Source organism: Amblyomma maculatum, chromosome 6 (assembly GCF_055883805.1).
Source record: "Amblyomma maculatum isolate TAMU_Amacu chromosome 6, ASM5588380v1, whole genome shotgun sequence".
In the NCBI taxonomy this organism is placed as follows: domain Eukaryota; kingdom Metazoa; phylum Arthropoda; class Arachnida; order Ixodida; family Ixodidae; genus Amblyomma; species Amblyomma maculatum.
In genome coordinates, this window is record NC_139349.1 from 154,538,673 (window position 1) to 154,558,875 (window position 20,203).

Here is a 20,203-nt window from a genome sequence, read left to right on the forward strand (position 1 = left end):
GTTGCATTCTTTGCAACTCTTCTGCGACTTTATCTTGAAGCGCGAAAGGAATTGTTCGCGGCTTGAAAAACTTGGGGACTGCATCTGCCTTGACAACAATTTTCGCTTTCACGCCTTTCATTGTTCCAAGTCCCTCTGAAAATACCTCTTTGTATCCAGCGAGGAGCTTATCAATATTTGTAAGGGATTCCACAGCTCTGACGTCATTTAAGTCAAGTTGTAGCGCGCTGATCCAGTTTCTCCCGAGAAGAGTCGGACAGTGATCAGGAGCTATAAACAATGGCAATGTAGCCTCTCTCCGTCCGAATTGGACTGGCACGATGACCTTGCCCCTAACGGGTGTAAGTCTTCCGCAGTAACTTTTCAGTATCACGTCTGAAGGCTCTACTGGGAGATTGGGAAATCGCTCTTGAAATGCAGTTTCACCCATTACGGAAACGCTGGCCCCCGTGTCCAGCTCCATTCGGAGAGACCTGCTTGCAACTTGCAAAACTGCAATGAAGGGTGGAATTGTTTGCTCGCCGTTCATTTGCCACGTCTCGTAGACCTGCGGCTTGGGAGCAGAAACATTCTCACTGCTTCCAAGACTATGCACGGGCTGCTTTTGTTGCCTTTGTTTGCCGTACTTATTCGACACGTTCTTCGGCGTCGTGTCTTTATTCTTCGTAGAGCGGCATACTCTTGCTAAGTGCCCTATCTTGCTGCAAGCGTTGCACCTGGATTTGGCATGCTGGCATGCTGTCGCGTAATGTGGTTCTCCACAGCGATAGCAGCTTATTGTCTGCTTCATCTGAGCTCGCATTGCAGTGTGAACTGTTTGAGCTTCGGCCCTCTCCTGCGCTTGCATCAGCATGCTTGAGTCAGTTTTGGCAGTCTCCATTGCAACAAGGATTTGTACTGCTGACTCGAACGTCAGGTTTGGCTCTTCAAGCAGGCGCCGCTGCATTGGCGCATCGTTAATGCCGCAAACGAGTTTGTCCCGCAGCATGTCGGAAAGGAAGGTGCCGTACTCACAGTTCGCCGACAGCTTTTTTAGTGATGCCGTGTAGTCGTTGACGGACTCATCTGGCTGGCGTTGGCGACTGTTGAACTTGAAGCGGCACACCACCACTGAAGGCTTTGGAATGAAGTGGCTGGTGAGTACGCTGAATATCTCGTCGATGGAGACTTGGTCGGGCGTCTTGGGCGTCACTAGGCTCCGCAGCAAGGAGTATGTGTTGGGTCCGCAGCACGTCAGGAACACAGACCTTTGCTTTTCCCCGGGAACGCTGTTGGCGTCGAAAAACAGCTTCACACGCTCCAGGTACTCGGTCCAGGCTGCTCCTTCCCCATGAAACGGCTCCAAAACTCCGTAGGTAGGCATGGTTGCAGAAATTGTAATGCAATGCCTTAAGAACTTTTACCTCGTCGCCAGAATTGTTATGGCAGGCGTCGTTTGCGGTCGCACATGGTCCGCGTGTCTATTCCACAGCGCCCATAGGAATACATGGAAGCGAAATATTCCAAAGCAGTTTTATAATTTCACGGGTCATCTGTGATGTAGTTATTCGGTACAGAGCAACCATGAACGCCCTGGAACAGATTGAGGAAGTGTGAAGTCTCATTGCCGAGGCGAAGTATATTTAAAACACCGCGAAACGTATCAGGGTGCGAGTTGAGAGGGCGATCCCATAGAAACACATGTAAACACAACTTACCGCTTCATTTTGCTCGGTTCAGCAACCTTGAACCCTTCTCATTTTTTGGCGAACGTCTTGTACGACGCCCTGACGTCATGTTGCATGACACACCACATTCTCTTGCAAGTAATGCAAGTCCGACGACTTGCGAGACCGTTCACAACACGATAAACTGACCGCGTACAGTTGCAGACGAACATGCACCACCGGCGCTAGCTGTCGCTAGCAGATGCTCTGGAGCTGGAGGCGGCCGCGGTGGGTATCGCCAGCTGTGCTGTCTTCTGCTTCAATTCGCGAATCTCGTTCGGTCCATATTGTTGTATGGCGTTTGACAACTGCTTTTTAAATGTAATTCTGTCCAGGACGTATCACCGGAGCGACAGTATCATCAAGCTTATTTACCCTATGCGGCAGCATATCAGACTGCAGCAGAACTGCGCGATTCGCTACACCCAGCTTGCCTTTCGGCGGTGTCTGGATTCATAACACAAGTTATTCGGGAAGGTTTAAAAGTAGACTGCCTCCGTAAGGACTCACCATAATTTAACACACACTTCTTCAAAGCGCTGGTTAACGTTTAACGACCGACCACCACTTGTGATACTCTGCGAAATGAGAAAAATGTTCCGGTAAGTTGTGTTTACGTGTATTTCTACGGGTCGCCCTCCCAACTCGCATTCCCACATGTTTCGCAGTATTTTAGAAATACTTTGCCTCGGTAATGCGATTTTATATTTTCGCTATCTGTTCTAGTGTGTTCATGGTTGCTCTGTATCGAATAACGACATCATAAATGCCTCGTGAAAAGAAAAAACTGCTTTGAAATCTTTCGGTTCCATGTATTGCTATGGGCGCTAACCCTACTTTTCACCCCCAGTCAGCTGCGGCCCCCTTTTGTATGTAAACATGGTTTTGGTCTATACCGTGTGATTATCTTTTATGTTAGCAGAGTTTTGTTTTTAAACTTGCAAGAAATACTTCGGTGCGTTTTGTGTATGGGGGATAATGTAGATAAAAGCGTATGTTATTTTTACCATAATCATTAGAGAATTAACTGCTCAACTCTTTGACAGCTTTATGGGCAGTATTATATTTCAAAATTACTGGCCGGCTACATTAAACGTGAGTCCCCTCTTAAATTTTCTTAATCAGCAATGTGGCTCGAAATGTCGGAAGTTAAAATTCCTCTCTGAAAGTTCGTCGAGTTGGCTTTCACGCATTGCACATGTGTAACTGGCATCGCCGCGCGTTGTACTATCGCAAAAATCCCGTTAACTTCTGTACATCATGATATACACAAATGGCACTTGTATTTTGCGGATAAAAATGCCCCCGATGCTATTTTATACATGTGAAATGCGTGAAAGCCAACTTGCCATGCGTATTTTTTGTTTAGTATTTAGAACCACGTTGCGGATTAAGGAAATATAAAAAGAAGGGCGAACTACTGTTCTTGAACATCTTCAATGGCGTGATATAATAGTGGCCCTGAAAATTAGAAGTAAAAATAAGATTCACTGTTCCAGCTAATTAACTGTCTCATTTCATCAGTAAGCTCACCGGACTCCACAACCGAACTGTACAGTCTGCACGGAAGTACCTCCTATACAGGGCCGGATAAAAAAAAGAAAATGGAGATCCTGGGCTGAACCTCCCCCTCCCCCTTGTTAGTCATTCTTCACTACACTTCTGCAATATGGCCCATTGTTTTATAACTGAATATATACGACACTAAGAAAGATCACTGCGATTAGTGCGAGAGTGATTCGTCAGTCTTGCAGCACACAGAACACAAGCGCAGCCATTAACAATCAGACGCAGAGATAACAAATAAAGGACTACGAGACTCACTCTAACGCGGCTTGGTTTCCTCCCTTAAAGCGGTAGAAAAGAACTGATAGAACTATTTGTGAGATGTGGGGCGATAGAGATGGTGGCGGTGGAAAAAAGATTCTCCTTCTTATTTCATCTATTGTTCCAATTACATTTTTTCGATGTTGTCCACCACCTTAGGATGGAGGGATTGACAGGATATCATAAAAACTTTTCTGCGATCCCATAAGCACGTGCAGATCACCTCACATGGAAGGGACATCCTAGAATGATGGGGAATTCCTCTTTTTGCAGCTCAAGAAGGTCTACCCAACTCCTAAACAATTAAGTCCGATTAGGCGGGGTCACGTGGGACGGGGCCCATATCTCCTCGTTGTTTCTTTTTTGACTTCATACCTGTTGCTCATAAGTTCCGTTAATTGTGGTTCCATATATGAAGCAGGTTAGAATAAAAGGGCCAGGCCTGTTCCTATCCTCGGAGACGAGGCACAGGATATCCGTCCCCTTAGCCGCCACCTTACTCCAGCTCTGCTCCCATAGGGTTTAAAACACGAATCTGTAAATGTTAAAGGAGTAGATGAAACAAATTTTCATTGCGTATGTTGTGCGTGGAACGATTCGCAGCACAACACTTCACATGAATCCCAACTTGGATTGCGCCGCTAAAGAGAAGCAAACAATTTGTAATTCAATTTTTTCCCTCATGCAGTTTCAGTTTCGGTTCCCAACGATAGCTGTGATATGCCATAGGTATACGGTATACAGTCAACTGAGTGATGCAAAAGGAGTTTGGTCGCTGCTCTGATTCACTTTATATCACAACAACTCATATGCAAGCCTTTCCCAAAGTTAAAATTGCAAAAATTAATGATCAGCGATTCTATACAGCTTCTTTTATTTTTTCGTGTCTCACGTGACCACAGCACGCCTATGACATCACAGTTATCACTCGGCGGCTGGAGCCAAGCCGAAGCTTCCCGATAAAAAATTTCATCACCAATTATTTAGTTGATGCAGGTGAAATCTGCATCGTGATTCACGTGCACTCTTGCACACTATTCGAAAGATAGACGTGTATACAAAAAATTTGCCATCTCTCATCACCATTTATACATTACCGGACGCGCGCTGTCACTCTGTGGCTGTGTGTGTCATTGCCCTTACATAAATGTTTAATGGTGATTAAATGTCCGTTATTTTAAGTTTTCTCTTTATGCTCAGCAAAGTTTCTGTGTATGGTTTTTTGCAATGTGTTTCTTCATGAGTTCGTTATAACTGCCATTAGCGATTTGGATACCGTGAAGCTTCATGTGAGTTTTTATTGCGTCAATTACCATTAAGTTCATGTTTACGTCATAACGGGCACTTAGTTGGTTCTCTTTAGTATGTTCGTTAAGGGCTGCCTCTGTGCCTGCTGTGGAGTGATGCCTACGACCTTATAGATATCGGAAATACAGTAGAACTCTTTGAAATGATTCTGATTTTCAAGATAGCAGCTTGCAGCCGCTTCAAAACATTATTTGATCTCGCGGCACCATATGTGAGAGGCTGTTATTGTTTTATCTGACCCATTGGCGTGTCGAAATTCACGCGACTGTACCCTCAAAGTCGATTTGCAATGGTGACGAGTTAAATTGCAGGCTCATAAATGAAGACAAGCCATTGTGTGTCTAAATGCTTTATATCCCGAGCATGTCTATATGTTGCCAATAAGCACTCTCCCAACCGACCCAACCGAAGTAAAAAAAAAAAAAAAAAAAACCGAAATCAACCGAAAAAAATATTCCTGGTGCCTGAAATTTATGTTCGTCTGATTTTTTTTTTGTCCCGATTTTAGCTAATCAGATAAGTTCATGCAAGAACTAATTAGGAAATATTGATGTCACTTTTATGCCAACAAGGTAGTGTGAAAAATCAAGAATTTAAGATGTGATTGTTATGTCAGAAGGCAAAAGAAAAGATCATTTTATGATGGCAGTATGCTGGAAAATGCTTAAAATTCAGCAAGTATTTATAAAAGCAGCACGATGGTGGAAGTGACGGCGGAACCGGTTTACAGCAGCTCAGAGCGAAGGATCCTCCTCGCCAGATGAAAATGTCTATACGGCTGTAAGAAAATGTAAACGTTTTCGGGTGCGCCTCCTACCTGTAACTCGCACTGCTTCAGATCCTATACATTGGGTGCGAAGTGTGGGTGTCACACTGGGAGTGGTGTTTTATAGTCAAGTAATCCCACAAGTCCCGTTAAAAAGAAAGAGCCCCAAGAAGTTATATCTTTATTAGTTGTTGAGCCTTCTCCTCCACTGCCTGTTGTATATGCTTTCGCAAGTCCTCATTCCCTCACATGCCTTTCCACAGGTACCGACTGCTTTAAAAGAAAAGGACCGTTTTCGCAGTGCATGCGTTATTAGAGCGAAGGTGAACAGTCCCTGAAGGCAAAACATATTTTAGATTCGGATAAGTCTAGACTCGGTCTTAAGACTGGACTTATACCCTCACGTTCGTGCAAGCGGGCCCAGGACTTTTAAAACGTGCCCTAAATAATGCTAAATCGTTCAGGGTGCATTTTTGCACCGTGAGATTCGATCGGCACATCGCGGCACAAAACCATACTTTTACCGCACCTTGTTTGCCGCAAGGCGTGCTGCACACAGCAATCATTCGCTTCAGCATGCAACTCCGAGCAGCTAGTAGCAATAGGATGGGATTTAAGGCTTTGTTTTAAGCCTGCCAAAGGACGCGTGCATAAATTATTGTTCGACCGATCTTTCTTCGATGTCACTCTAATAGAGTTTTCGTATCTATATTGAGAGGTCACCAACACACACACACACACACACACACGCACGCACACACACACACACACACACACACACACACACACACACACACACACACACACACACACACACACACACACACACACACACACACACACACACACACACACACACACACACACACACACACACACACACACACACACACACACACACACACACACACACACACACACACACACACACACACACACACACACACACACACACACACACACACACACACACACACACACACACACACACACACACACACACACACACACACACACACACACACACACACACACACACACACACACACACACACACACACACACACACACACACACACACACACACACACACACACACACACACGCACGCACGCACGCACGCACGCACGCACGCACGCACGCACACACACACACACACACACACACACACACACACACACACACACACACACACACACACACACACACACACACACACACACACACACACACACACACACACACACACACACACACACACACACACACACACACACACACACACACACACACACACACACACACACACACACACACACACACACACACACACACACACACACACACACACACACACACACACACACACACACACACACACACACACACACACACACACACACACACACACACACACACACACACACACACACACACACACACACACACACACACACACAAAACGAGCGCGCAACATATTAGTCAGCTTATTACGATGGACTACAAATCACACAGAAACAGTGTATACAGATAGATTCTAACCACCAGGCATTTTCTTGGCACTTACCAATATTGCACTCTTCAGAAACTGGAGAAGTAATTTTTGGGGGGTTAGTTGGCTCATAGCTAAAGTTGATTCGGTTTACAGCGTGAAAGGGACAAGAACAAGGAAGCCTCGTTGCTTTCTTGTTCCTTCCTTGTATTTGTCATTTTCGAGCCTTCCTCAGAATCAGGCATCAGCAACTGGGCTGCAAATGTGTGTCTTGAAGTTTGTCCATCAACACATATATATGGCTGCTTTTGCGTAATGATGACTAAAGGCCCGATCACACTTGCGACTAGCAGCGGTCGCGCGACCATTTTGGTCGAAAAGCGACAGTCGCAAATGGTCGCATCGGTCGAAAAGCGACTGCCGCGGGCCGATCGGACCCTGCTCGAATTTTAAGTCGCGCGACTACTATGTCGCAAACCATTTCACCAATCAGCGAGGTCCCGGAGTACTCGATCGAGCACCTTCCCAATGCAATTAAAGAATACCCCTACCTTTTCAACAAACGGCACCCGGAATTCAAAGGCAGGGAGAAGGATATGGCCTGGGAGGAGATTGGAAAGATATTCGGACTATCCGGTAAGTATAATGAACGTTTGAGAAATGGGTTTTTGACGCAGGCGCAACATTTTATATTGACACCGAGGTGATTGACACCATCTATTCGTCGTCGGTGTTCTCGCCTGAGAAAGCTGAAGTGTCTGGCAAGCGGCTGCTACCGACGTTCGCTGTCATCGCCCTGCAGCTCTCCTACTCCCAACTCGTTTTTCGAGAAGGCGACAGTCGCAAGTGTGAACATCGGTAGTGGCGAGCTCCTCTCCTCTGGTCGCGCGACTGGTAGTCGCGCGACCTCATCTAGTCTCAAGTGTAAATAGACCTTAAGGCGGCCACCACTCAAAAGTACTGGTCGCGTGAGCCATGAATCAATAAGCTATCGAACCGAAGATGTATGATCAAGAGTTGATAGGACGTGTATACGTGTCGATCAATAGCTGTATGCCTCACAAGCAGCTGCTAACACTGAGATATAGGCGTCCAAAATGTAGAGCGATGGCAGCTCACATTGTTAACAAAGGTTGCACCCTTAGGTGTGCAACACTAACGAGGGCATCCTTTCCGCACTCATATTCTTAATTCTTCTTTAAATGGTGCGCTTAGTACGCGAACACCTTTAATGTATATTCATGCACCCTCTAAAAGTGCATAGGGGCAATAAACTCCAACGGGATTAAGGGTGCTTGAGGATTCTCGAGTCACTTAAGATTCTTTGAAAACTTTTTAGATGTAATTGAAGCTGCGAACGTTAACTCGCTGTGGGCAAGTATATATATAGGCATCGTATTTGTGATGCGTTTAGTGTTCGTAACCAACACTTTCATGTGACGCTTTAGACCTGGTTGCGTTGCTCTAACACTTTCGTGACATATGCGGGTTAAGGTTAGCTCTTTTTATTTTTGAGCAGAGAAAAAGAGTGTAACTGTACCTTCCACACCCCACTGTACAGAGGTGACATACCTTGCGCACATGCTGGAGGGTGCAAGAAGGGTGAGTTGTGAAGACATAACGCACCCTTCAGGGTGCGTTTTTTTTAGTGTGCCATGGCTAATTTCTATATCTCGAGTTTGTGTTTCTGTATTGGAGTAAAAAGGCAAAAACTAGCGCCCCTTTCTTCGGATGCCTGATTTTTCTCTTCTTTTTTTTTTACAACGCTACAATTTTCCCATCTTAGTTCATTGTGTGTGGACGTGTGTCTGCGTTGAAGGTGCACATATGTCTCTAAACTCTCGCGCAAGGCAGTGAAGATTTTATGTGTTGTCTATAGGACACTTTATTTCTTGCGTTCTTTTTTTATTTGTATTTTTTTTTTATCGTGTGCACCCTTAATCAACGTGGATTTGAGGGTGGGATTGCTTACAGTCGTTGCGGAAAATATGTCATTTATTTGCTGTTATCCTCAAAGCGGAAGCATTACCGTGGAGAGTCAGTTAATTATAAAAATATTCACAGCAAGAAACATCCAGAGAAGCGACAGGTACGCGACATTTAAGGTCTCATTGTGCATAGCAGTACTCCTTGTTGCGCACATATATGTTCAAGCAAAAAGAAATGATAACACAGAGCATGATTCTATACAATCCTGGTCATACAAAAGTTATGAGAAAGAAGAGCCAAATAGCGCATCCCTGAAAAAGCCACGCATGCTCAGTTGGAGCGCTGCTGGAGGCTATGCCCATGAAAGAGCGCTCCAAATTCACGCGGCTAGTGGTGGCGGAGATGGCCGCCATCAGCCCCCCCGTCCGTTTTCCTGACGCATCGTTAAGGCAGGGTGCGAACGCGTAGAAGGCGCTGCGGCGTCCGGTTTTCGACGGCCCTTCTTCCCACCTGCGCATGCGTGGAGTGCAGGTGTCTCATGCGCCCGACCCCACCCCGAGCATTCGTCCGTTTTTCTTCCTGCTTGGGGGCCTCCACGAAGTCACGTACCAGGAAGGGACCCAGCATGACTCCCTGCGATCGCCGCCGTCCAGGAGAGGGCGCAGCGGCGTTCCGGCGGCGCAGACTAAGTAAATAATAACCGCCGATCGAGACAAGCGGCGTCGGGGGCCGGCGGCAGCGCAGGGGAGAGAGAAACTCAATTTTCCGCCAATCACGACCGGCGTGGCCTTTTCTTTCCCGGGCCGTTCAGCCGAGGCGAAATATCTGTCGGCTGGGCCCTACAGCACCGCCCATGCGTCGACGGGGCCGCCGCCACCGCGATGATCGCCGCCTTCGCGGCCCCATTGTGCCGTGGCCGCAGAGAAGGCTGTTGAGGGGGTACCCCGTGGGCTTGAGGGTGCTCCCCCCCATCCCCGAGGGCGCTTCACTTTGCTGCATTGCTCAGCACCCTTCGTTGCATTACTCAGCAAATGCTGGGTTTAAACGCATGCCGCCGGTGATGCTACGGCGCGCTCAGCCTGCACTTCCAATACGCAGTGGTCGTTTCTTGAGGTGCTCAGCCTAAAAAAAAGTGACGCTAATCAAAACGCGGGCCAATGAAAATCGTACGACTAGCCCCGTCTTTGCTGCCACTTGAGTATAGTGCGGGTAAATGCGCGGTTGTTTGAGTTGCCGAGGTTCACTCGTCATCCATGTGTACTCTTTGAGAGTACATGCTTGTTTCTCGCGCAGGTGGCCCTTTTGATGGGCTATTCTTGTTTGAACTTCTGTCGATTCGAGCTGCTTCATGTTTATGGAATCACTCAGACATTTTATGGAGGCATGCACAGCAAAGTGCAATGTGTATGTTCACGGCTGTCGCCTTTATATGAGAATACTACTCCAGGAATGAGCCTATGCTTTTAAATGACAACTGAGCAGAATTTCGAACGTTTTGAGTTGGTATATAGTGTAGCATTTAGAGTTCTGTGTCTTCGCCAGAACAAGCGCATAAATACCGACGGGAGCCATTGACCCACGGTAAACAAAATCGAAACCATGTCCGTGATAGCTCAAGGAGGCTGCTAAATGTGACGATTCGATGACGTCACAAAAACAATCCACTAGTTCACAGAATTCTTCCGCGAGAAAAAGTAATCCCTTTTCTTTTTTTGGAGCTTTTTCTGGCACATAAATAAATGGTTTGGTTTATGGGATTCTACGCCAGTGGGATTTTATATCAGTGCAAGTTACAGAACCCCAGGTGGCCGAAATTTCTGGACACCTCCATTACGGCGTCTCTCATAGCGTAAGTCGCTTTGGGACGTTAAAGCCCACAAACCAAACCAACCCACTGCAGAGTTAAGGCCTCTCCCATATTGCTCCAATTAACCCGGTCCTGTGCTAGCTGCATCCACTGGACCCTTGCGAACTTCTTAACCTCATCCGCCCACCTAGCTTTCTGCCACCCCCCGCTACGCTTTCCTTTCTTTGGAATCCAGTTTGTTACTCTAAGCGACCACCTGTTATCCTCTCTTCGCACTGTATATATTCTGCCCATGTCCTTTTCTTCTTCTTGATTTTCGCTATAGAATATCAGTAACTTGAGTTATTTCTCTGCCCCACTCTGCACGCTTCCTATCTCTTAACGTTACAAACCAAACCAAACCAAACCATACTTTTGTAAGCGGTCACATTGTTTTTAAGTCCATATAGCGTAAATGCCTTAGTTCTGACTTGGAATGCATTCCTTTCTCTCCCTATAGCGTCTACAAGGCGAAGCCCGAGTTGGCACTTCATGCTGTCTTTGCTTTACACATCGAGTCCTGTTCTTTATTCGCCACCTCCTGCACCTTAGTTTCGTAGCCGTAAGATGAGAAAAACTTCTGTTCATCTAACGTGAGAGTGCCGGCCAAATAAACTGCTCCCCTTGCCTTCTGGTTTTTCGTAAAAGTGACTCCAGGAAAAGTGACTACTTCTCACAGCTGCTGGCAATGTGTCGCGCTGCATGACGCGGTGTCTACGCTTCCTCGCAGCGCTGCAAGAGCAAGCTGAACACGCTGGCCGTGTCGGTGATGAACCAGTGGCCCGGTGTGCGGCTGCGCGTCACCGAGGGCTGGGACGAGGAGGGCCACCACGCGCCGCACTCGCTCCACTATGAGGGCCGTGCCGTGGACGTGACGACGAGTGACCGGGAACGCTCGAAGTACGGCATGTTGGCGCGGCTGGCCGTCGAGGCCGGCTTCGACTGGGTCTACTACGAGTCGCGCACCCACATACACCTGTCCGTCAAGTCTGGTAAGTGGCAAATGCGCGCGCCCTTCTTCGCACTGTGCACGATAGCCGGCAGGCCGTGCCCCGCGTTCATTGGCCTGTGACCATCTCTTCGAGATTCGTGCGTCTTTCATCAGCCGCCCTCTCGCCCGCTTACCTGCAGCCGCCGCAGATGCTCGCACCAGCGCTGCTTCAGGTCACGCTTCAGCGGCAACCCACATTAAGCGCCGCAGATAGGCGCAAAAATACTAGCCGCAAAAATAACACGCCCCTGGACGTGCGCACACTTGCTTGGATGGTTGTATGTTTGACGGCTCTTCTCTCTGAAGAGAGGGCTCTTTTGTTTTTATACTCTCCCCGTCGTTGTATAAATGTATGTGCTATAGCATTACAGATCCCGTTCTCAGGAGAGGCCGGTGGCATCACGATATTCTCATTGGCCAAAAGGACCGTGACGTCATCAGGACCAATTTCTCTGGAAAGGAAATGGCGGATCGAGCGGGGAATCGAAAATCTGTCCTTTCGATTGCGAGCTGTGCGGTTAAATGTACCCTAACTGAATAACGTTCGTCTAGAGCGATAGCTTAGAGGTTATATGCAGCCACCTCATACGGCCGGAAGCAGCAGTACTTTAAGCAGCCTTTAGTTAATTAGTGTATCAATTACTCGCTTTCCTTTAAAAGTAATGCCGCTGCACTGTGCTCTTAGCGAGTGCAGATAAGCAGTTTTTTGGCATGTTTTCTTCGATGCTTAACAGATTAGTGTCACCAATCGCCACTCCATCCATGTCAGCTGAAGAATTTATAATCAGTTTTTCTGTGACAGGTTTTAGTATCGGTTTCAAAAGCTGAGCGATGGCTATTACGTCAATGCTCTGCGTAGTTCACGTGGGGTATGAAAAGTTAAGGGGAAGCTCAACCACTTCGAGCATATAGATGCGATAGCGGCTCTTACAGCACCGTTTCATTTCGGTATACATTTGAATATATCCTTAAGTTAATTATTGTGAAAAGGAAAGCGCAATTTCTTGATTCTCGGTAGACACCTGCACTTACAATTTACGCCATACAGGTGGAGGTACATATGTCGGCTGTTCGAATCCCTAATGCTAGCTAGCCTTAAACTTCGGAATACAAGCACAAAATGCAGTATAAAATATACATAAGCTAGAATGAGAAACGCTCTCCTCAAGCCGAATGTAATTGCATGCACTTGAAATTGATATTTCAGATGTATATAACAACAAGACCGGCATTACCAGAGTAACTTATTTAAAAAAAGAAACATCATTAATCTTATCATCAAAAGAATGGAATCAATTACCACCTAGAATTGCCACGATAACAGAATCATCTTTTTTTCATGCAGCATTACTAACTTACTTGAGTCATCACACTTTCAGTAAATATATTGGATCACTATGCCGATTCATTTCCTGCTACTGTATTCCTTCTTTCGCTCGCGTGTCACCGCGAGTGGATTGTGCTTATTTTATTGTGCGGTGATATCTCTGGGCGTGTTGTTAATGAGTGCGACTTCACCGTAAGCATTGTTTTTTGTTTAACAAAAGATTGTATACTGGCTCTCCCCCACATGTAATGCCTCCAGTGCTCCAAATGGTATCTGAATAAATAAATAAATAAATAAATAAATAAATAAATAAATAAATAAATAAATAAATAAATAAATAAATAAATAAATAAATAAATAAATAAATAAATAAATAAATAAATAAATAAATAAATAAAAGGAAATAAACTTGAACTTGACTTTAAAATGTAAGAATATCGGAGTAGAACAAGTCCTTATGGTAATATCTTTTTGCGAGAATGTAACAAACTGGAATCGTTTGTCTTCCAAACATAGGTGAGCTGCAGTATACCTAACGAAACTTTGTTTTTATCGAACATGTAACTCCTTTAAATGCCGCTGTTGATGCTTCTCAAATTGATATAGAAGTTACCAGCGGCTAGAAAGTCCCGTTGTATGTGCCTGCAATCATCATCATCAGCCAGACTATACCCACTTCAGAACGAAAGCATTTCCCATATTACTCCTACTAATCTGGTCCTGTGTTAGCTGCATCCACTTGACCCCTGCTAACTTCTCAACCTGATCCACCCACATAACTTCTGTCGTCCCCTGCTTTTGTATATATACGCTTTCGTTCCATCGGAATGCAATTTGTTAGTCCTAGCGATCCTTGGTATCCTGTTTTCGTACTACATGCCCTGTCCATGCCCATTTCTTCTTGATTTCTAGTTCAATGTCATTTCCTCGAGTAATTTCTCTGACCCGCTTTGCATGCTTATCTCTTAATGTTACTTACACCTACCATTTTCTGGTCCATAGCTCACTCCATTGTACTCAGCTTAACTTAAACCCTTTTGTCTAGCCTTCAAGTTTCACCCAATAGGTAGGTACATGAGGTACGATAGCTATTATTTCTTCTTGAGTGATACCGGTAAACTGCTAATCTTAATCTGCGCGTACTTGCCGAGTGCGCTCCACCTTAATCTTATTCTCTTATTTATTTCCCTTTCATGGTCTGGATCTGCGGTTACTATACGGTAGATATATCCGCCTACCACTTCCAGTGCTTCGGTACTAAATTTAAATGGCTGTTCTTTGCCCAGGCTATTGAATGTCACCTTAGTTTTCTGTGTATTAATTTCTAGGCCTGCCTTCGTGCTTTTCTGGTCTAGGTCATCGATCATTCTTTGAAATTCACCCCTTGAGTCACCTAGCAAGGCAACGTCATCACTGAATTGCAGATTACTGAGGAATTCCCCGTCAACCCTTATCCATAACCGCCCCCATTCCAAGCCCCCAAATACTTCCTCTTATCAAGCTGTAAACAGTACTGGCGAGGTAGCCACCTTGCCTAAGACTTTTCCTTAGGGGAATTTTATTACTTTTATTTCTACCCAGGACTATGGATAGCTGTGCAGCCACTATAGATATCTTTCAGTCATTTCCTATATTCATCATATACACCCAGATTTCACAATGTCTGTGTGACTTAGTCGCATGCTTCTTCGCAATCAATGAACACTATGTATAGGAACTTGTCATATTCAGATCATCATTGCTATCACACTATCCGAAAACCGGATTGATCCTTTGATTGATCGAAGACTAAGGTCGTCCTGATTATTTTAGGGAAGGTTACGATTACTTTAGTAAAATCTTGTATGTAACGGATAGTAAACTGATTGGTCTGATTTTTCAATCCCTTAGTGTTCCTTTTCTTATAAATTAAGATAATGTTAGCGTTCTTTCGTGATTCTGATACCGTAGATGTCACCAGATATTGTGTATACAGGGTGGCCAGCTTTTGCAGAAAGATATCCCCCCGTATTTCAGCAAATCTGTAGTTACCTGAGCTCCCCTATATATCTGCTTTCTCCCTTTTCATAGCTTCTAAAGTTTCCTTAAGCTCGCCCTTCGTTAAAGGCGGAACGTCTCACTATCCGGTGCCGGGAAACACCTCCGGAAACGCACTCCCTCACCAAAACAGATTTTGGCCACTATGGTGTAGTAATTGACCGTAATCCCCTATGGTTACTCATATAAATCCCCGGCCCTCAATACGCAGTTATACCCTTAACTAGTGCCAACTATCTTAATTGTTCTGACTACTCATATAGGTACGCCAGTATAGAACTCCTTGGCTACTTTGACTATCTTGTCCACATTAGTGATGACATTGCCCGCCTTGTTTCTTTCCTCTTTAGCGCTTTAAGGCTGCCACCGTTCTTTAGAGCATGCGCGATTTTCTCCATGTTATACTTTCTTATGTCGGACACTTTTGCACCTATTACTCTGCCAGTTCTCATCTCTTTGGTTGGAGGCTTTCATACTTTGGCAATTATCAAAACTTTCGTTTGCGTATATAACTTGCCGGTATCCTCCCTATCTACCCTACCGCCTATACTTCTACTACGCACTCGTAACCCATGGTGCCCTTATACACTAACTTCTTTCTCGGTTAAAGCTGAATAGGTTTTCTGTAGAGACATCCTGCAATTATTTACCTTCCCTCTCACCGCTAAATCGTTGATGGGCTTCTTCCTTACTAATTTGTTTTGTTCTCTCTTCAAATCTAGACTAATTCGAGACATTACCATCCTGTGTTACTGCATCGCACCTTTCCAGTTACCAAGCTTAATGCCACGGTTGGAATACAGTGATATCAATTTCACTTTCAGTGGGCCGTTAAGACTTTTAACTGTCCATTTCCGGTTTTTACGTTTCTTACGTATGCTTAATCATCCCTCTCTTCAAACTTAACTAATAATTCCCCCTGCTATTCCTAGAAGCAATGGCGTAGTCACCCACTGCCTGGTCTCCAGCCTGCTTTTTGCCTACGTTGGCATTGAAGTCGCCCACTAAGTATAATATATACTGCGTTTTTACTTTTCCCGCTATACCGATTCTACATTTCCGTAGAAGTTTTCGACTGTCTGGTCGTCATGACTGCTCGTAGGCCAGTAAGGCCTTCAGTTTATACCGCTAGTTACGATGCCTGCCACGCTCTCATTAATGCTATAGAATTCGTATATGTTGCCAGCTATATGCTTATTGACAAGGAACCTAATCTTAGTTCTCGTTACTCCGGTAAACCTTGATAACACACACAATACATGGCCGCCCTTCAGTACCGTATAATATGCCTTATTTGGCGTCCTAACCTCGCTACGCACTATGATATCCTATTTCATGCCCGATGGTTCCTCAAACTTTACTGCTAAATTAGCCTCACTAACCATCAGTTTCCAATGGCGGCCTGTCCGGAGCCAGACATTATAGCACCCTCCGCTGCGTTAAAGGTCTGACCGCCGCCGCGGCGGACTGAGGGCCTGGTGTTTATATGAGCAATCGTAGGAGGTTGCGGCTAATTCCTACACCATAGTGGCCAAATTCAGTTCTGATGAGGGAGTGCGTTTCCGGAGGTGTCAACCGGCACACCCCGAACCTTTCCAGCGACTATCGACACGCGGAGTTTTTCCCCGCTATTTCTTTTATTGGTTGGTTTGTGGGGTTTAACGTCCCAAAGCGACTCAGGCTATGAGAGACGCCGTAGTGGAGGACTCCGGAAATTTCGACCACCTGGGGTTCTTTAACATGCACTGACGTCGCACAGTACACGGAAACCAACCAACCATTTCTTTTGTTATCCGATGGAGAATTACACGGCACCGGGAATCAAACCACTGCCCTCTTGCATGCGAGGTGGATGCCCTACCTCCACCGATGCAGAATGATATATGGAAGCCTGCAATGACCTGGCGGATATGCTGATTACGAGCGCATACGGGCATTATTTGCATTTATGACGCGGGACACTTTAATGCAATCAAGCGAGAAACGTCGGCGCTATTTTGAAGCCTGCTGTTCATTCTTGGCTTTTTCATGAAATTGTGCCCAACAAAGTGACAATTAATTAATCTCGCGTTTTTGTTTCTTATTAGAGTGCCGGCTTTTAGAGACCTTATTTTTGCTCCAGATCTTGGGATCTTTATACGCAACCTGCATGGTGATACGTGAAAGGGGCCAACAGTTATGGACGCAAAGGAAATAATAGTGGCATTTTTACGAATGTGTAGCAGTAATTAATTGTGGAAGTAACTGGTTTGAAGGTAGAAGACACGACAACCACATGCAACCGACAAGATCCGAAGTCACACCTCAGAGTTTTGCGTCCGGTGCTCTATCGCTGAGCTTCGGGGATGGCTCTTCAATCTTGTACTTAGGTATTTATGTTACGTGTAACTAATTCTTGGGAGTGTTCGTCAGCACCACCCTCATTGCGGCGGACGTCAAACGTCCTATGATACCGCGGATTTGTTTGCTCCATCATCTTCTCAGCATTTGTTTGCTGCATGGTAATAGCTATCCACTGGTTACTTCGCAGAGTCCTACGGGTCGGCGCGGACGGGCGGCTGCTTCCACGGTGACTCCCTGGTCCGTACTCCTGCAGGAGCGAAGCGGCTTGCTGACCTGTTGCTCGGCGACCGCGTGCTGGCGCTGGGCGCCGACGGCCGGACAGCAGTGTTTAGTGAAGTGATCGCGTTTCTGGACCGGCAAAGTGACGCTGAGCGCCTCTTCTACACCGTCACGACGGAGTCGGGAGGCCACGTGACGCTCACACCTGGCCACTTGCTGTTCTACGCGGCTGACAGTGGCGACCAGCTGCAGCCCACATTCGCTGCTCGTGTCACGCCGGGCGGTTTCGTGCTCGTCCACTACAAAAACGCGTCGAATGACACTGATATGTGGCGTCACCTACCGAGTGATTTAAGAACTAGAGACTTGAGGCGAGAGCGCGTTCTTGACGTCCGCGCAGAGTGGCTTACGGGAGTGTACGCGCCACTGACGAGAGAGGGCACTGTGATCGTTGACGAAGTGGTGGCGTCGTGCTACGCGGGCGTGCAGAACCAGGCGCTGGCGCACTGGGCTTTCGCGCCGCTGCGCCTGTGGCGCAGCCTGGTGGCATCAAGCGAACCTACACCGTGCAGTCTGCAAGGAGTGCACGGTTACGCGGACACTCTGTACAGACTCTTCTACCAGCTACTCCCGAGCGCGTACTTGCTGGAATGAATGTCCTCGTGTCTACGAAAGAACTGTCTAACTTATTTTTCACGCCGCCGTAAAGTGCAGGTCGTCGCAAGGCTTGAGCTGCGCATTTTAGTCAGGAGAGTTGACGAACTAACGCTTCGCGCTGACAACAATCAACCTAAAAATGACCTGATCGCGTACACAGAAAGACAAAAAGGCCATTACTGTGTGTGTGGGAAGAGGGCCCGAACGAACACTTTCATCCGGTTTTTCTTTTCCCCCAACCTGTGACTTCCCTACGTGTACAGTACTCGCTCTGTAGCTTTAGGCTGTGAAAGCCAGATATGGGAAGGTTAGGTGTAGAAAGACGATAAGAGTGACAGCGTTGCAAGGAGAGATGGCTGAACGTGTGATCGCGAGCACAAAGCCTGTGGTGTAAGCCATGGTCTCACCAAAAACAAAATGGCAGAAATGAAAGGTTTGATAACCTCTTGTATCTTCACGCGTTAACACGAATATTTTAACACTGAGAGTGAGACGTATCGCGTTAAGGTTTGGCTCCCATTACGCCACAATTTTCAGTGCATGAATGGATATGTGTGCTGCATGCTCCTGACAAAGCATTGCAACAGCCGCGCTCATTCAATTGTCTCGAGCTACAGTGACCTAATTGAGAAAGCCTGTGCCGAATTTACCGTATTCGCAACGAAAGCCAACAGCTGCAGAAAAAAATGGTGTTTTAGTCAGCGTCCTTTTACTTGTGAAATAACGATGAAGAATGTTGTTGAATAAACAAGAATCGTTTTCAATGCGTTCTAGTCATTGAGACACGCGCTATTAGCGTGTAATCCACATCCCTCCTTCTGCCCAGCGGTTTTGTGTGAAAGCGGAAGGATTGAACTGCTTTACCTGCCGCGAATGGCATCGACTCTTGATGGCAGTTAATTCCTGCTTTCGCCATTGGGAGCCTATTCGTTACACTAAATGGTTGGCGGCCAGGTGGTATGCCAACTCACGGTGGCAGGAAAGCAGCGTGCCTGAAATAAAACCATCCACTGCTTACCTGGATACAATGTTAATCGAGCCTGCGTGTGATCCAAGATTGGGCTCTGGTCAGGCTCTCAGGACACGCTTCTCGGAAACATGAAATTTTCCATCCGATTGGCATGCAGCAAAAAGCACAAGCCTGTAGAGAAGCCTCAAGCTCAATTCGAAAAACTAGCAGTTTAAACAGGGTAGCCCTATTTAATCATGGTTTAGACTACTCTTGTAATTTATCTTAGATTGTGTTTATCTTTCTTTTGTTAGTTCTGTTTCCAGTGATACAGCAGTGGCGCAGGGGGAGGCCAATCTCTGTAGGCACCATCTCACTGTCTGTTAGTTAAGTGCTTCCACATATGCTTGGCAGCAGTAGCATAGGGAAAGATTGGTGAAGAGCGGACACTCCTGTATGGCCCAGCGGCCCATTTGACTGTAGCGCACCAAGCGGCCGGCGGCAACTACTTCCGGTGTGGTGAAAGGCGCGCGATTTGAATGCTAGCATGAGCTGTGCCCTGCCTTTTTGGCGCATTATTGTGGTTTTACATGGTCCGCTAGTGTTTGTATTTATTTTCAGCATGCATAACAACATGAAAAATAGATTCCCAGTGCTCTAAACTGACCATCAGCGCAGCTGCGCCACAGCCTTTGCATAACAGTGTTGCATGAAAGATGCCAAGTGCTTTGCGAAATGAACATTTATTTCGCTGCATATAAAACACATAAACGATGCAACATATGTGGACGGAGACATTGACAGAA

General features: G+C 46.2%; 2 protein-coding genes across 2 annotated transcripts in view; one reads left to right on the forward strand and one right to left on the reverse strand.

Moving 5' to 3' along the window:
- LOC146187101 (uncharacterized) overlaps positions 1-1,363 on the reverse strand; it is a 54,551-nt gene extending 53,188 nt beyond the window's left edge. Inside the window, exon 1 of the mRNA XM_084608178.1 lies at positions 906-1,363. Coding sequence (XP_084464304.1) covers positions 906-1,363 — 458 coding nt within the window. The remainder of the gene's footprint in view (positions 1-905) is intronic.
- A 7,317-nt stretch (positions 1,364-8,680) lies between these two features.
- On the forward strand, positions 8,681-19,149 carry hh (hedgehog signaling protein). Its single transcript, XM_084608179.1, has 3 exons — positions 8,681-8,701; positions 11,605-11,866; positions 17,760-19,149. Exons 1-3 carry the CDS (start codon positions 8,681-8,683, stop codon positions 18,443-18,445), a joined length of 969 nt encoding a protein of 322 aa, XP_084464305.1. The 3' UTR covers positions 18,446-19,149.
- Positions 19,150-20,203: the final 1,054 nt, after the last annotated feature.